This window comes from Lissotriton helveticus, chromosome 9 (genome assembly GCF_964261635.1).
Source record: "Lissotriton helveticus chromosome 9, aLisHel1.1, whole genome shotgun sequence".
Lineage (NCBI taxonomy): Eukaryota > Metazoa > Chordata > Amphibia > Caudata > Salamandridae > Lissotriton > Lissotriton helveticus.
The window spans coordinates 1,048,653,207-1,048,667,831 of NC_136070.1; the positions used below are offsets into that span (position 1 = coordinate 1,048,653,207).

Consider the following 14,625-nt stretch of genomic DNA (forward strand, 5'->3'; position numbering starts at 1 on the left):
CTCAGACACCGGCCCCTCGGGCATTGCCCGAATGCCAGCGTTACCAATCCGAGGCTGGCACCATGACGCGGGCCAGATGAATGAAGTCCCAGCAAGAGCCGCAACTTACCCCAGCCCCCCTTCATCTTTTAGTGCTGAACCGGATGCTAGCTCCTAATCAGAGCAGCGCAGTCCCTCATCAAGGTACAGAAATGGAGGAACACGTTGAGTCCTGCTTTCTCAAAGTACACAGTTGTAACGGTTAACTCAAGAGAAATTACCGTAAAGGATCTAAAATAAGCTTAACTGATCTTTGTAAAAGCACTACTTGAATACATGCAAAATTGAATAACTATAAATCTATGGTTGGATTTTTATCATATTTGGTCTTATTTTTTACATAAAATATCTACTAAAACTGTGTGGAGTTGTTTTGGTGCTTTCATTGTGTTACTGTGTATGTGTGCTGCACAAATACTTTACACATTGCCTCTTAGGTTAACTGTTTTGTGCCAAGCTACCATAGGGTGAGCACAGGTTATCTTTGGTGTGTATCTGATTGACCCTGACTAGAGTGGTGGGTTCTTCTTGGCTTAGGTGCATACCCTATCCAACCAGAAATCCGATTTCTAACAGTCCTACAAAAATTACTAAACTGGTGAGCGTCATTCCTTTGCACGTACATTTTCTCCATCTCTATCTGTTCTGTAACATTCTACTTTTAATACTTTGACTGAGCATTTGTACTCATTTATTGTTGTATAATTCACAAACTTCTCTATATTACAATTAAAAAAAATAAACCGTGACTTTGAAATAAATGACGGTGAGTTTACCAAGAGATCATCTTTTTCAACTTTTCTATTTTAAGGTGAAAAAATGTTTACGATCGACAGCGGCAGGAATGCTCCACTACACTCCCCTCCTTCGGAACACTACACAATAATCTTCAACACCTTTGTCCTGATGCAGCTATTCAATGAGATCAACGCTCGGAAAATCCACGGGGAGAGAAATGTCTTTGATGGCATCTTTGGGAACCCTATCTTCTGTGCAATCGTTTTGGGCACTTTTGCAATACAGGTAACTCTACCACAAATCGTTTTCATTGGTTTGCAAGGCAACATGAAAATGTGCCTTTGAAAGTCACCGCATCAGATACCTTTTATAGATTGTCTTGGGATGGTCAATGCAGAGTTGTGTGTTCTTGCATACAGGCACTGCCTATGTTCTAGGAGAAAGTATGGTGTTCCGTTCTATACTCATTGGCCCACTCCTATGTAGCAGACACTGTCTTGCAGATTATGTGGTTTGTCTTTCGTACCTGACTGATAAGTTGTTTACAAATGTTGCAGATTAGGTGTTTTGGGAAAATAGAGACTCTTGGTCCATCGACCTAATAGTGGGCACCCCACATTCTGACTAGAAGATGTGGGATTCGAGACATTTTAAACATTTCTGGAGGTATATTTTGTGTACGGGATGTTCAGGGACAACATAAAAGAAGAAGCACTGAGTGTGTGTGTGTGTGTGCGCGTGTGTGTGTGTGTAGCGTGTGTGTGTGTTTGTGTATAATAATCTGTTCGCTACTCATTTGTATACAGCTAAACAGATAGAATGTCTATGAATATGCCTCTTTTTCCATGGTCATCCCCATTTTATAGGACTGATGCTGCTGGTTTTTGAACTTTGATACTGCTGTTAAGTCTTCAGTGCATGTGCTCTGACCCGAATATATGGTAAAATTCGACACTCCCCAATTGGCATATTTAGCTTTCCAGGAAAACCAAAGTGTATACAGTGAGAGAATATACCAATCACTTTGAAACTTAATTGCCACCCATGGATTACTGCACCCACAGTGACATTCACTAATCTGAAAAGAAAAATATGGCTTCAAGTCCACATGTTCAGCCTGACTCTGGCAGCTTTTACACTTGGAGGCAGACCTGTCAAGATACACTTTATTGCTGGAGTAAAACCCTACATTTAAATATTAAGTACATTTCTCCTAAGTCAACCTTGTAGCCCTCAAGATAGGGTGCCTGGCATTTGAAAGTGTAACATGTAAGTATTGAATCTTTGCATGTTCTTACAGTCACCAGCCTCCAAAAGGCAATTTTTACTGTTTGGTCAATAGCTGATTCGATGAAGAAAAAGATAAAGTACAATTAATACGTGAATCCCTTATCTGGTGTTTGGAATAAGCTACGGAGTTGTTCAACCACGTTTTGATATTTATTCAAAATACAATGCAATGATGAAGTTGGGTTTTTCATAACTATACAGGAAAATATTTTTTGAAATGTTATACTTTCCCTGCCTGAAGTCCCTGCAGACTAAATAGCATTGGCCTACCTGCAACTGGCCTGTCGGTGCTGCTTTGGGCCTGGCAGAATGGTTGGGGGAGGAATGTAACCTAACTTACCCAAGCAGGATAGATTAGGAGTGTCCAGGAACTGCACTAACTTAAAGCGGACCAGTGGGAGGTCTGTGCTTTCAAAGTTTAGTGATATGGTAAGCCTGAAGAATAGGGGTCTTGTGATCCCAAAACACACTTTAACCTCCTGATATTAGTTCCTGTGGCAGAGGGAGGTGGCTCCATAACTATTTTGAACTGGTTGATTGTGGGGGGTCTGCTTATTACCTTAAACACAGCCCTAGGTGTGCCACAACCTCCCCAAGCTCTCTCATGGGATATAAAAACGTCATGTTGGATTGTACTGAAAATTCAAAGTGGGAAAATGTACCCTGGGTAACTTTTTCCCATTGATCCGGCAGTGAAAAGAAATCACCCCTACCCAGTGACTAGTGGTTTGAATAGAAGTCACATCTCATCTCCAGCACCTATGAGCACTTTCTAGACCTGTGGCAGAACAGAAGAGGATTGGTCTTACTGTATGTAATATGTGACATGAAGGGCCTGCTCCCGCTTGTAAACAAGACATGGGCTCCAAAGGTTAGTTGACTGACCTCTTGTGTGGCTACAAGCACATAGCAAGATATGAGGGGCTTTTTACCTGGGGGGACTAGTGGACAAGTTACAACTGGAATAGGACTGGACCCTGCTGGTGGCCTCTGATGTAGTGTGTTCTGGTCCCTAAGTACTGTCCCTGAAGTTCCAGATGCCGTAGAGGTTGCTAAGAAAAACTGCCCCTGAAACTCTGAAACTTTCGTATTTTGAACTTCCAAGACCTCAGGAGCTTCAGCTGGACTTCGCATCAAAGGTGTCAATGTTTGGAAGGAATTCATTGGATATAGCTTTAGGCTTGCCTCACTGGAAGATTTTGAGCTCTAAAGCAAGAGACCAAGGATTTAGACCGTGGACATCCCCCATATTGGCAGGAACCACTGTCAAACTTTTAGTGTGCATATCTCACTTTCCATTCTATGGTGTGGGGGCCATTTTGCAGTTTTCATTGCCCCTTACCACCATGTTTTACTTGGTTGTAATGGACATTGAAAACTGACCTTTTAACTGTCCATTCTACATTAGGTGGGTGTACAAATGGCCAAATTTCAGATGCCCCTTACTCTGTTGGGCTGTTGGAGGTGTATGTCTGCGGTGGAGACAGAGTAGTCTCTGCTGGTGACATAATGAAGGCCTGTCTGACTTTAAATGAGGCAAGCAAACCTTCAGTTTGGTGGAGAGGGTACTACGGAAAAGTTAAGTACCCTCTCTGCAAAGCGAAGGTAGAAGTTTTAACCAGGCAATGGTACCCAAAGTGTCTGCCCGAAAAAGTTTGTATCATTTCCCACCAAAACCAACAGCGTCAGCAGCACCTTGCTCACATTGAGGCATTAATGCTCACATCACTAAAGGGATTACTAGAAATAACATCTGCTTATTACAAAGTCTTTACTCAGTCAGCTATACAGTCATCCAGTTAGAAAATCAGTCAGTAAGTCATTCAGTCTGGCACTTAAATTGGGAGTCATTTGAATGGTGCATATGAAATGTAAAAGGCTCCTTATAGGGTTACTGTGTTTTTCTTGATTAGGCCAATATAATCTAATTTAGTATTCTTCCTGAGTGAACTTCAATATATTGCACATACACTTTACCTCTTTTATCTTACTTATTCAATTCCTAATGTTTACCTGTATAATTTTTGTACTTACAGTAAACACTTGAGTCCAAAATGAATCTCCATCCATATTACAACTATGCTCCAGTTAACCTATATACCCAAAATTCAATTTGCTTCAGGGCTCAAGTGGCTGATCCATTTTCCTAAAGATCGCGAGGCAGAGTCACTATACTTTTCATAAGATAGATTTTGGGTGATGCCCCCAGGGTATCAAGGGATTATATATGACAATTTTGTGTGGGTAGGAGCCTGCAGGGAAATATTGGATTTCTTATGTTTCTGTTATGTCCGTAACAGAAGGTAGTGACCAATAAATATCTTGTACTCCTCCAGAGACATAACAGACAGCCAAGTGTGCACACAGAGGATCAATACATGCCAAAGGTGAAATAGTATGCCAAGTATATTTAGGATAGAAGACTTTGACAACTGTTGTGTGCCTTGGACCACCCTTAAGAATTGACATAACAGACACATTATTATGCCTATAAAAGACAAGTAGGTGCAACAGGCTTTCTGTTATGTTTATGTAGGTAGGTCCCCTTTTGTATCTCTTTGTTCCCCCTATGTTGGCAGGGTATGCTCAGACGTGAGTCCCTTGCTCACTTTGCCACTGGATTCAAGATAACCTGGCCGATGAGGGTTATGAACCCAAAACCGGTCCCAGGATGCTTGTTTCCGGTCCAGGGAAGAAATGGCTTGGCAGTTCGGGCTGGACTGTTCCCATGAGGCACAGGGTCAGACTGATTTGCATATGGCCTTGTATGAACTGGGGTGGCAGAGTGAGCTAAAGAATGGTGATGGATTAAACCCAGATCTGTTGACTGGGGGTGAGTGTTTGATTTGCTCAAACGCTCCGTCCATCATCCCATTTTGTATTGCTATGTAGGTGGGTATGTCATGACACCTATCACCTGTAATAGAACACCTCCCACCACTACAGGGTTTGAGGTATAAGGGAGGAAAATACTGTTCTGTCAGCACCCGCCTTTCTCCACAGAAATTAAGACTATACTAAATATGGCAGAACATGCGAATATCTGCAAATTAATGGATGGATTAGGGAGATGAGTGAAACTGAATATTCACAAGTTACCCACACATTTCAGGCACCCTCATAAGTGCTCACACATACATTAAATTATGCTCATCTTGACCTAGGAATGCCGTATAGAAGTAACACTGTCACATTTTCTTTATTCTATTGAAGTTATAGAAAAATATCAAAGAATCAAGAAACAAGGAAACCTAATAATAATGATGATGTCTTCCTTAACTTCCTGGTTAACTAACGAATGCAACTAATTTGTATAATAAACCTTTTGTAAACAGTAATATAAAATCAATGATGACTAGTCACTTCCTTCTAAAGAAAGAGGAATGTTAACAAGTTGTTTGACAGAAACCTCTGATGGTTTTCTTCCTCAAAATTATTGTTCTTGTTCAGTTAGGCATTCTCTCCACACTTTGAACATCTGTTTTCCAGTGACTGAGGGGCATATTATCAAGGGGGTCTATCTTCGCTTTTTTGGCTTTAAAAGCCAAGAAAGTAGAGATAACATTATCTCCCTATTACCTAGCTTTCGCTAACACCAGTTAGCGACAGCTAGTAGGAGATAGCGACCACCTTCGGCCCCACTTTGCATGTCAGTGATATTTATCACTAATGACGTGCAAAGTGGGCGTGCCAAGATGTTAGAGACTGGAAACAGTCGCTAACATCGCTATCTCCTATTACCAACTTTGGGAGATATTCGCGCTAAGCGCGAATATCTCCAAAAGCTAACACCTGCCCTGAGCAGTTCTTAGCCATGTTATCCAATGGGAGGTGGATAACATGGCTAAGAGCATTAGCTCGGTAATGCATGAATATCGCGGACTTTTCAGCGATATTCATGCATTGCGGCCGTTTTTTATCGCATTTGCGATAAACCTTGGTAATACCAAGGTTTATCTGCGATAAAAATCGCCGCAGCTCAGCGGTAAATTTTTGTCTCTAACCAAGCAATAGCGATAATTATCACTATTGCTTGGTAATATGCCCCTGAGTCTCTTGAAGATGCCACTATCTCTCGTACATTCTAGTACCTGTGTTGTTGTAAAGAATTCAGCTAGATGTCTTTACCTATGTACTGAAACACGTTTAAGTTAATTTCTGTTTTCCTGCTGCAATACTTTGTCCTCTAGAAAGCTTTCTTGATGACCATGTTTCCAATTTATGTTTTTCAGATAGTAATTGTACAGTTTGGTGGAAAGCCTTTTAGTTGTTCTCCCCTTGAGCTTGACCAATGGATGTGGTGCATATTTCTTGGAATTGGGGAGCTTGTATGGGGTCAGGTAAGCATACTGTGGACATGATGTTGTTACAGTGCTATAATGGCTAAAGGAGTTGTCTCAATAAATTAACTAAAATCCATATTATTAAAGGTGCTCCGGTAGTGAAACCAGTTTGTGCTCATGTTAGTACTCAGAAAACAGCCCTGCTATTACAACAGAATCTGCAGCTGTTTTTACATCATTTTCTGTAATGCAGATTGTGATTTCAAAGTTAGCATCTTCCCAGGGAAAAGAATGCTTTCCCTCATTTGCCTAGAAATATGCCAGCTTCCAAATAATGAAACACCTTTGCCAGCATGGCTGCATGAAAGTGTGTAGGTACGCAATCAACATACCAACAAGGAAGCATTGTATAAGCCAAGGGAAATGTATTAATACTCTGCCAGGACTCGGACACTTGCGGGGCTGTGCTAATTTGATAGTTTAATTCCAATTCCTTGGCCTCTGTACCTCAATTGAAGACAATATTTGCAGCTCTATAAAGCCAAATATTTCCTTCTTCAGTCAAACTGAAGGCCTCCTTCATAACTTAATTTTTCTGTTCTCATAATTAATGTCCTTATGTTAAAAATACTGTCCTGAAGATGACCAACCATGTTCGAAGGGATCAAAATACCAATGATGACTCCTGACATGAAATTCAGCTTTTTGTACTCTGTGTATGTTTCAGTTCACTAACATTGTTTCATTTAGATTATATGTTGCAAATTTATTAGCCAGACGCTTAGGCTCGATTCACAAAGGTAAACTGAGACGAACGTCTACATTTATGACTTTTGGAATTCCCAAAGGGCATTTGCAACTTCTAAATGCCCTTGGTCAATACCAATAGTTGAACTTTGCGACTTTTAGTATTCACAAAGGGGATTTACGAGTAGTAAATGCCCTTCATGAATACAGAAAGTCATAAAGTTAGACTTTCGTCTCATTTTACCTTTGTAAATTGGGCCCCTTTTGCATTACAGTTAAACACATTTGGGCAATACAATTTACAATTTGGCAGCATGTGATCACCTGTTTGCACCAACCACTTTCCTTATGTGCCCAATCCCTGTCCAAATGCCCCCTACATTTAATGGAAGGGGCTTTCGCTCCACCATCGATTATGTTTTAGTCTCCAATAGTCACTCATATAGTCTTCACTCATTCTTTGTGTCTGATAACCCCCTGAGCCATCATTTCCCTCTTTGCTTGGCCTACGTACTCACGACCAAAACCATCTTAAGACGGGAAAAGAACAACCATCTGATAAGCAACTTAGCAATAAAGAGCTCCAATGGGTTTACACTGCTCTGGACTATGGTGGATCAAGACGCCCTGGTTAAGTCAGTACTGGGTAAAATCAAACCAGCGATAGAGCTGTGCCTGAGTGACACAGCCACCCCAGAAGCAATCTTAGCTTCATTCCAGGCCATCATGAACGCCATCAGAGAGTCCTTAACTAGAGAATGTAATTTTAAAAGGTCGCAATAAGGGTTGGTTTGACCCTAGATGTACTCAACCTCTCCTATCTGAAAAAGGCACTACATAAAATCCAGAGGAATGGTACTGAAGTAAAGGCGGCAAGAGATGCATATAATTTAGCACTAAGGGCTAGGAAGGCCACTATCAAAAAGGAGTTGTGGGAAGCATTAATCACCCCGTCCAAGTTTAATGACAGTGCGGCCTTCTGGAAAGTGGTTAGGGCCCCTTTCCTGTCTAGAGAGGATAGTCCATCACTTGAAATAACCATAACCGAGGAGCAATGGATTAACCACTTCACCAAGTTCTACCAGGGCATGGGTTACTCTATTTTGACAAACTGTCTTAACCAGGATGTTCGCAATTTGAACTCCCCCGCCCAAGCAAATGCTCTCATGTTCACCTTGGAAGAAGTCACCTGGACCTGATGGGATACCCATTGACTTGTTTAAATCTAATACTACCCTTTGGGGACCCATCATAACGCAAGTTTTAAATGCCAGCTGCGAAGCAGATTTCCCTCCTACATGGGTAGAATAAACTATTGTCCCCATTTTTAAAAAGGGGGACAGACAGGACCCGACATGTTATAGGCCCATTTCATTATTAAATGCTATAACAAAAGTAGTAGGCAGAATAACATTAGAACGCCTCTAAGCATGGGCAGAGGAAAACTCCGTCCTATGTGATTTACAATACCGCTTTTGAGCCGGTCTAGATACCATTGAGCAGGGCCTGAACCTGTCCCTTTTAGTTGGAAAATATACTAGGGCCAAGGGGGGGAATCTATTTTTAGCTTTAATGGATCTCACAGCCGCATTTGACTGCGTCGTCCACGATAAAGTTTTGTCAATCATGGACACGAGGGGGGTTGATTCACAGGTTATTTATTTTCTTAAATGTTTTTCATAGTGACGCTAACGCTCGTGTGCGTTGCCGGCTGCAGGGTGAATGCACAGCTTCCTTTCCAATTAATAGCGGAGTCAGGCAAGGTTGTGTCCTTGCTCCGTTTCTTTTTAACCTGTACATAAATGGCCTGGGAGAGGCTCTCCTAAAAGATGATTATGACTTTCCCCAAAGGGCAGGACGACCTATCCCAGCCCTTTTATATGCAGATGATGCAGTACTGATGTCCCGCACTAGTATTGGACTGCAGAGGCTGCTGGAAAGCTTCTCCAAATTTATACATGAGATCGGCCTAAGAATTAATTCCTCTAAGACCTTCACTAAGCGCTGTGGCTCGAGTGCTAAAAAATCTAAAAGTATGTTTGTGCCTGGACAAACGATAGGGGTCACCAAGAAATTTTCATACTTGGTCATCCTATTTGCCCATAATGACTCCTGGTCACAGGCGGTGGCGGACAAAAAATTGGCACTACTGCGCACCACGTCCGCCCTTAGAGCCTTTGCGATTAAGCTCTGGAAAAGACCAGCGGAGGCACTTATTAAAATGTATAGAGCTAAGTGCGTCTATGCGGCAATCTATGGGACTGGGGTTTGGGGACCCGTTGATTTGCTCCCCATTCAAGGAGTAGAAAACTCTTTTTTAAGGTATATTTTATCTGTCGCTAATGGTACCTCCGTGACCCTATGTCATGCAGAGTTGGGGCTCTCCTTTGTTTCAGATTTAATAAAACTCGACACAGTGCTATTATGGCACAGACTCCGGTCAAAGGATGAGACAAAATTAAATAGAGATATCATTTTGGACGTTTTGAAATTGGATAGGGCCTCGAGAATTCCTTGGATGAGCTATGTGTAAAAGTTTTTCTAAGATCTTGATCATCCTGAGTATTTTACCAACCCCAATACCATAAAGGAGTTAACCAGGAAGGAACTAAAACTAATAGGCCTGTCTCTACTTGATTCTGCTAGGCTGTCAAATGACATTCTAAACCTACAGTCATGAATAATCAATTGATTTTAACTACTTTTAATATTCAACCCTACCTCACCGTGGTCCTAAGTGATTTTGATAGGTTCCTTTTAACTCTCTCTCGAGTGGGAATATTCTACAGATTAGTTACCCTGCCTAATGCGAACGACTGGTCCCAAACTTTACAGTCATGCCCTTGTGATAACAGCTCCAAGCAGACATCGATCCATGCTATTCTCTTCTGCAAATATGATTTGGACGCCAGAAGAATGAGCATTGTCCCTGAGTTAAAACGGTTTGGGCATCGTCAATGTCGACCTGCTCTTTTGGCATTAAAACAACTAGATAATGTCCACATTGTTTTCAGTATGGTCACTTATTTGAAGTCTTGCGCTTAAGACAACAACTGTCTTCATCTTAATCTTATTTTGTTCATGAATTTCAGGAAAGCATGTAAAGTTTAATAATGTTTTATCAAGTTGTTTAAGTGTATATTATATGTATTTTTAACATGTATGAATGCTGCTATTGCGCTTTTATGATTGTTTGTTTACAATCGAATAAAGCTTTCTCGACTTGACTTGACTTGACTTGATTGTATGAGTATGTTCAAATATATCTGTTTCTTTCATACTTTTGAATTATCGGTTATTGAACGATTTATGTTAAAATGTTCATTTTTTATCATTAACTGATAGTTTAGTATTTTTTATCATTAACTGATAGTATTGTTAATTGTCATTAAGCTACACCTTATGATTTAATCCTTTCATCTTTAACTTATACAATGCTACTTCATAGAAATATAGTGGTAAATATTTGTATTCCTCTTTTTCAAGAGATCTACTGGTGAGCTACTATTACTTTTACACTTGCATGAAGTTATAGACATCAACATGAATGTAAAAAGGTCATGGAGGCACAGGCTAAATGTGCACTACCCTGGAGTTCTACCTGGACTCACAGAGAAAATCTTTGCCCCTACAGAGGCAATGTCAGAGCAGCAGAGGCAGAAGTATGTGCCTATCAATATTCATACAGACACATCTTGACCCTTGAGGTTCATAGAATTCCAATGAAGGTTCAGGTTCAGTTTCCATACTAGGGTGAATAAAGTATAGGCTGGGACTCAGAATATAAATAGTAGTGACATTTTATTCTCAAATGCTCTTGCATCTTGGTATAATTGCTTTGTGCCCCACTTCTGTTTATCAGTCTCTTTCTTTGACTACCACCTAATAATTATTCTTTCTATAACAGGAGTTTGTACTATTTGTTTTCATGAAAAGGGCTACCCTGGTTATGCAGGTGTAGTCAGTTGGGAGCTCACATTTGGTTTACTCCTAATCCATTGAAGATTTGGTTAGGGCCTCCTCATTCGGTGCTATTACGCCCCACCATGTTTGACAGTCACAATGCCTTAGAAGGAAAGAACTCAAGAATGACATCACCGGCATCATTTTCAAGGCATTGAAGGGCATATGACAGATTAATGTGTGGACCTCTAAGCAATTTTTCTAATTAGAGAATCTATGTCACTGACAGAAGTGTGATGAAGTGGCTGGCTACATTCAACCTCCTGGGAGCATTAAGGGTCTCTGAAAAGGGTAATAGTCCACATGGACAAAATATGTATCTGCAGGTGAACCATTATTATCTTTTTATATGCTCGAAAATTTGCAAACAATGCACCATCAGAGTGTGTTAGAGCATGTACTATAAATAGCATTCTTTCATTGCATAGGAGGCACCGAGTGAAGGGGATCCCACCAACTACTGGAAAAAGTGTGTCCTCTCAGCAACACGTTTATCATCATACTTTGTGAGAGGCTGACTCAGTTTATGATGTACACTTATGTAAGTCAACACCTTGCACTGATCCAGACAACCCTTATGGTTAGACAACCTTAGAAAGCTCTCTAAGTGGTAGCTGTGGAGAGCAGCCTTCAGGCGTAGTCCAGAAGGAGTGTAAAGCAGCTTGTTTTACCAGAACATAATCTTATAGGTATAGATTAAATGAAAAAGAACCACACAAGGTATTTATAAAAATATGTATTTATTATACGACAATCACTAACACATACAGATATCTACTACCCGAAGATATACACAATGCACACAATACTTTGCAATAGAAACACATAAGTAGCACAGAATACACTGAGGTCCCCAGAGGAAGACCAATCCATGTACTAAAATAGTGGTATGCAAACCACGACTCGAGTCAAGGATATACCCAGAGGATGTAGAAGTGCTGGGGACCCAAGGAACCACCCAAGGTGAGTATCTAGGAGCCCCACGGAGGTTGTGTGCAGTGTGGGAACACAACCGCGTTCTCTGTACAAATCAACATGTGAGCTGGGGTTGCAATTTTAAAGAAAGAGGACCCTTCCCAGTGGACCCGAAGAAACCCAGTGGAGGACAGAAGGTTGGAGAGCTACCCTACCCATGGATACCTTAGGAACCAGGATACCTGCACCAGGGAAGCTGGGTGCATAGGTGTGAAGTGGCGTCAAAAACCGCAGTCAAACGCAATGAAAGACTTCAGCAAGATGCTGCTCCTGGAGAAGGTGGAAGTGCCCGGTGCAGCCCAAAGGTGGATACAAGATGTGAAGAACCTTCAAGCAGAGGAGACAGAGTCTATTTCACTCAGGAGTGACCAGGGGGCAAAGTAGACGAATGCCCACTGATGTTGGGGCTGCAGGAGAGCTGACAAGGACCTTGAAACTGCATCTGTGTGGACCATGCAATGCTGTGGACTAGCAAGGTCCAGGAGTGTCACCACAAGCAGGGGAGTCAGGGCATGCCCTGAGCATTCAGGAGAACCCAAAGAATTTAAATGTGACCCTCAACAGGACCCACAGGCCGAAGGCACTGGAGTCGCAAGAGGACTTTGAGCAGCTTACCAAAGAAGCCGTCCCCCGGTGCAAGCAATGCAGTGTGGTAGAAGATTCTGGTCACTGGAGATGCTTGAGGTGGGGCTACTGGGAGCTTGAAGATTTTGATGGAAGGAAGCCAACATGCCTTTGCAATTGTAAGTTGATGTGCATGCACAAGGGATCAGTTCCTGCAGCTCCGACAAGTGATAATGGCCTCAAATTGGGTGAGAGGACAGGGCAGGCCTTGAGGGATGTGAAGAACCACTACCTGTGTTGCTGAGCCTTTCATAATCTGTGGAAGCTCAGGATCAGCAGACCAGTCAGCTTAGTTGCGGTGCCTGCAGATGCAGGGAAGTGACTCCTTCACTTCAAGGGAGATTCCATCAGATCTTTTGGATGCCCACAGGCCTTGGAAGGATTCCTGTATGGAGTACAGGCATGGACGTTGCAGTAGATGAGCAGGGCGAATAGATCAGGTGCGGCAGGAGTCTTCTTAGTTGCAGCCTTGATGCCCAGATTGAAGTCCAGCGAAGTCCAGAGTGCCCAGGAGGTCAAAGTTTAAGTGGTGTCTGAAATTAATCTTGTCCCACAAGGAATCTAGGGACCCACCATCAGTTAAGCCCTTAAGTACCCTAAAGAAAGGGTTGGGACGATTCAGGCTTCCTTCCTAGGGGAGGAGTTGGACAGTGGGGAAGATACTCCCATGTCCTGTGTCCAGTTTCGTGCCAGAGCGGGAACCAATGGCTTACTGAGCTGGTTTGAACTGGACTATGCAAGGAGGGCACCAAATGTGCCCCTCAAGCGGACTGAGTGGCACTGGAAAGTGCTCCCACCCGGCTCCAATACACTAAGCCCTGTCTGGGAGGTGGTCATACCTCCCTGTGACAGGATACCTATTGTTCTGCCTTACCCTGCTCGAGCTCTGGCTCAGCAGCAGGAGGTCAGAATCATGTCTTAGGTCGGCAGCAGCCATGTTGTGCTGACTGGGTCTAAAAGACTGGTACCGGGAGCACTGAAGACCTAAGGGAGGGCCTTTACAGTGCTTGGAATCATACCTCCCATACAGTTTACTGTGTGGAGGTATGATTCCAACATGTTTGATACCAAACACAATAGGATGCATTAAAGCCAGTTTGAGATGGTCATCGCATAATGACGCATGCCCCTCTAAATGTTATATGGCTGCTTCACTTACAACCTGGAAGAATGGACTCCGAAGGGTTTAGGGGTGTTCTGCTCACGCAGGGGCACCCTCACACCTAAAACTGAGCACTCTGCCTTCAGGATTGTAAAGGCCTGCTGTCGGTGTGACTTCTAGGTTTTAAGTGCAGAGTGACCCTAGATACAGGGGAACCTATATCTTTTGGAAGTGGTGCTAGTACCAGCTTACACAGGCTGCAATACCAGGCCTGTAGTTACACATTGAGTGGTCTCCCATGGATGGCATAATACATGCTTCAGCCCATAGGGGGGGCCTGGGGAACCTATGCCCCAGGTACCTTAGTAGCATATATTAGGGACTTATAAGGGTACCCCAGTATCCAATCTGGGATCTACCTAAATACTTACCATAACATTTTAGGGAAGAAAGCTGAGAGACTGGGGTCCTGATTAACAGGATCCTAGTCAGACTAATCAGAAACAGCATAGCACCAGGCCAAAAGTGGGGGTAACCATAAACATATCCTACCTTACTACACACTTCATTTAGAAGTTCTCCACAAAGTATAATCTAAGCCAGAGCTTTCCAAACTGTGTGTCCCAACACAGTACTGTGTCACCTGCAAATGGTGGGTGTGTCGCGGGATGACACCGGTATTAAGGGCACTTAGCACATAACTGCTGCCAATTAAGTGGCATTCCTTTGAAAGAGTGTCTCGGAGTTCTCCGCAGCGCGGACTCCGAGACACGCTGCTATATGGGGGCTGGGCGAATCACAACTAAGCCTCAATAACAAGTACTAGAGCCCAGGGGGCTCGAAGCCCGCTGCGCCTCACTTGAA

At 42.6% G+C, this 14,625-nt stretch overlaps 1 protein-coding gene across 5 annotated transcripts in view; it reads left to right on the plus strand.

The window, feature by feature from the left end:
- The window catches only part of ATP2B2 (ATPase plasma membrane Ca2+ transporting 2), a 1,528,737-nt gene that overhangs the window by 1,474,768 nt on the left and 39,344 nt on the right, over window positions 1-14,625 (plus strand). For all 5 annotated transcript variants that reach the window (XM_078661398.1, XM_078661399.1, XM_078661400.1 and 2 more), the window contains 2 exons: window positions 851-1,062; window positions 6,300-6,407. In XM_078661398.1, the coding sequence (XP_078517524.1) occupies window positions 851-1,062; window positions 6,300-6,407 (320 nt within the window). The remainder of the gene's footprint in view (window positions 1-850; window positions 1,063-6,299; window positions 6,408-14,625) is intronic.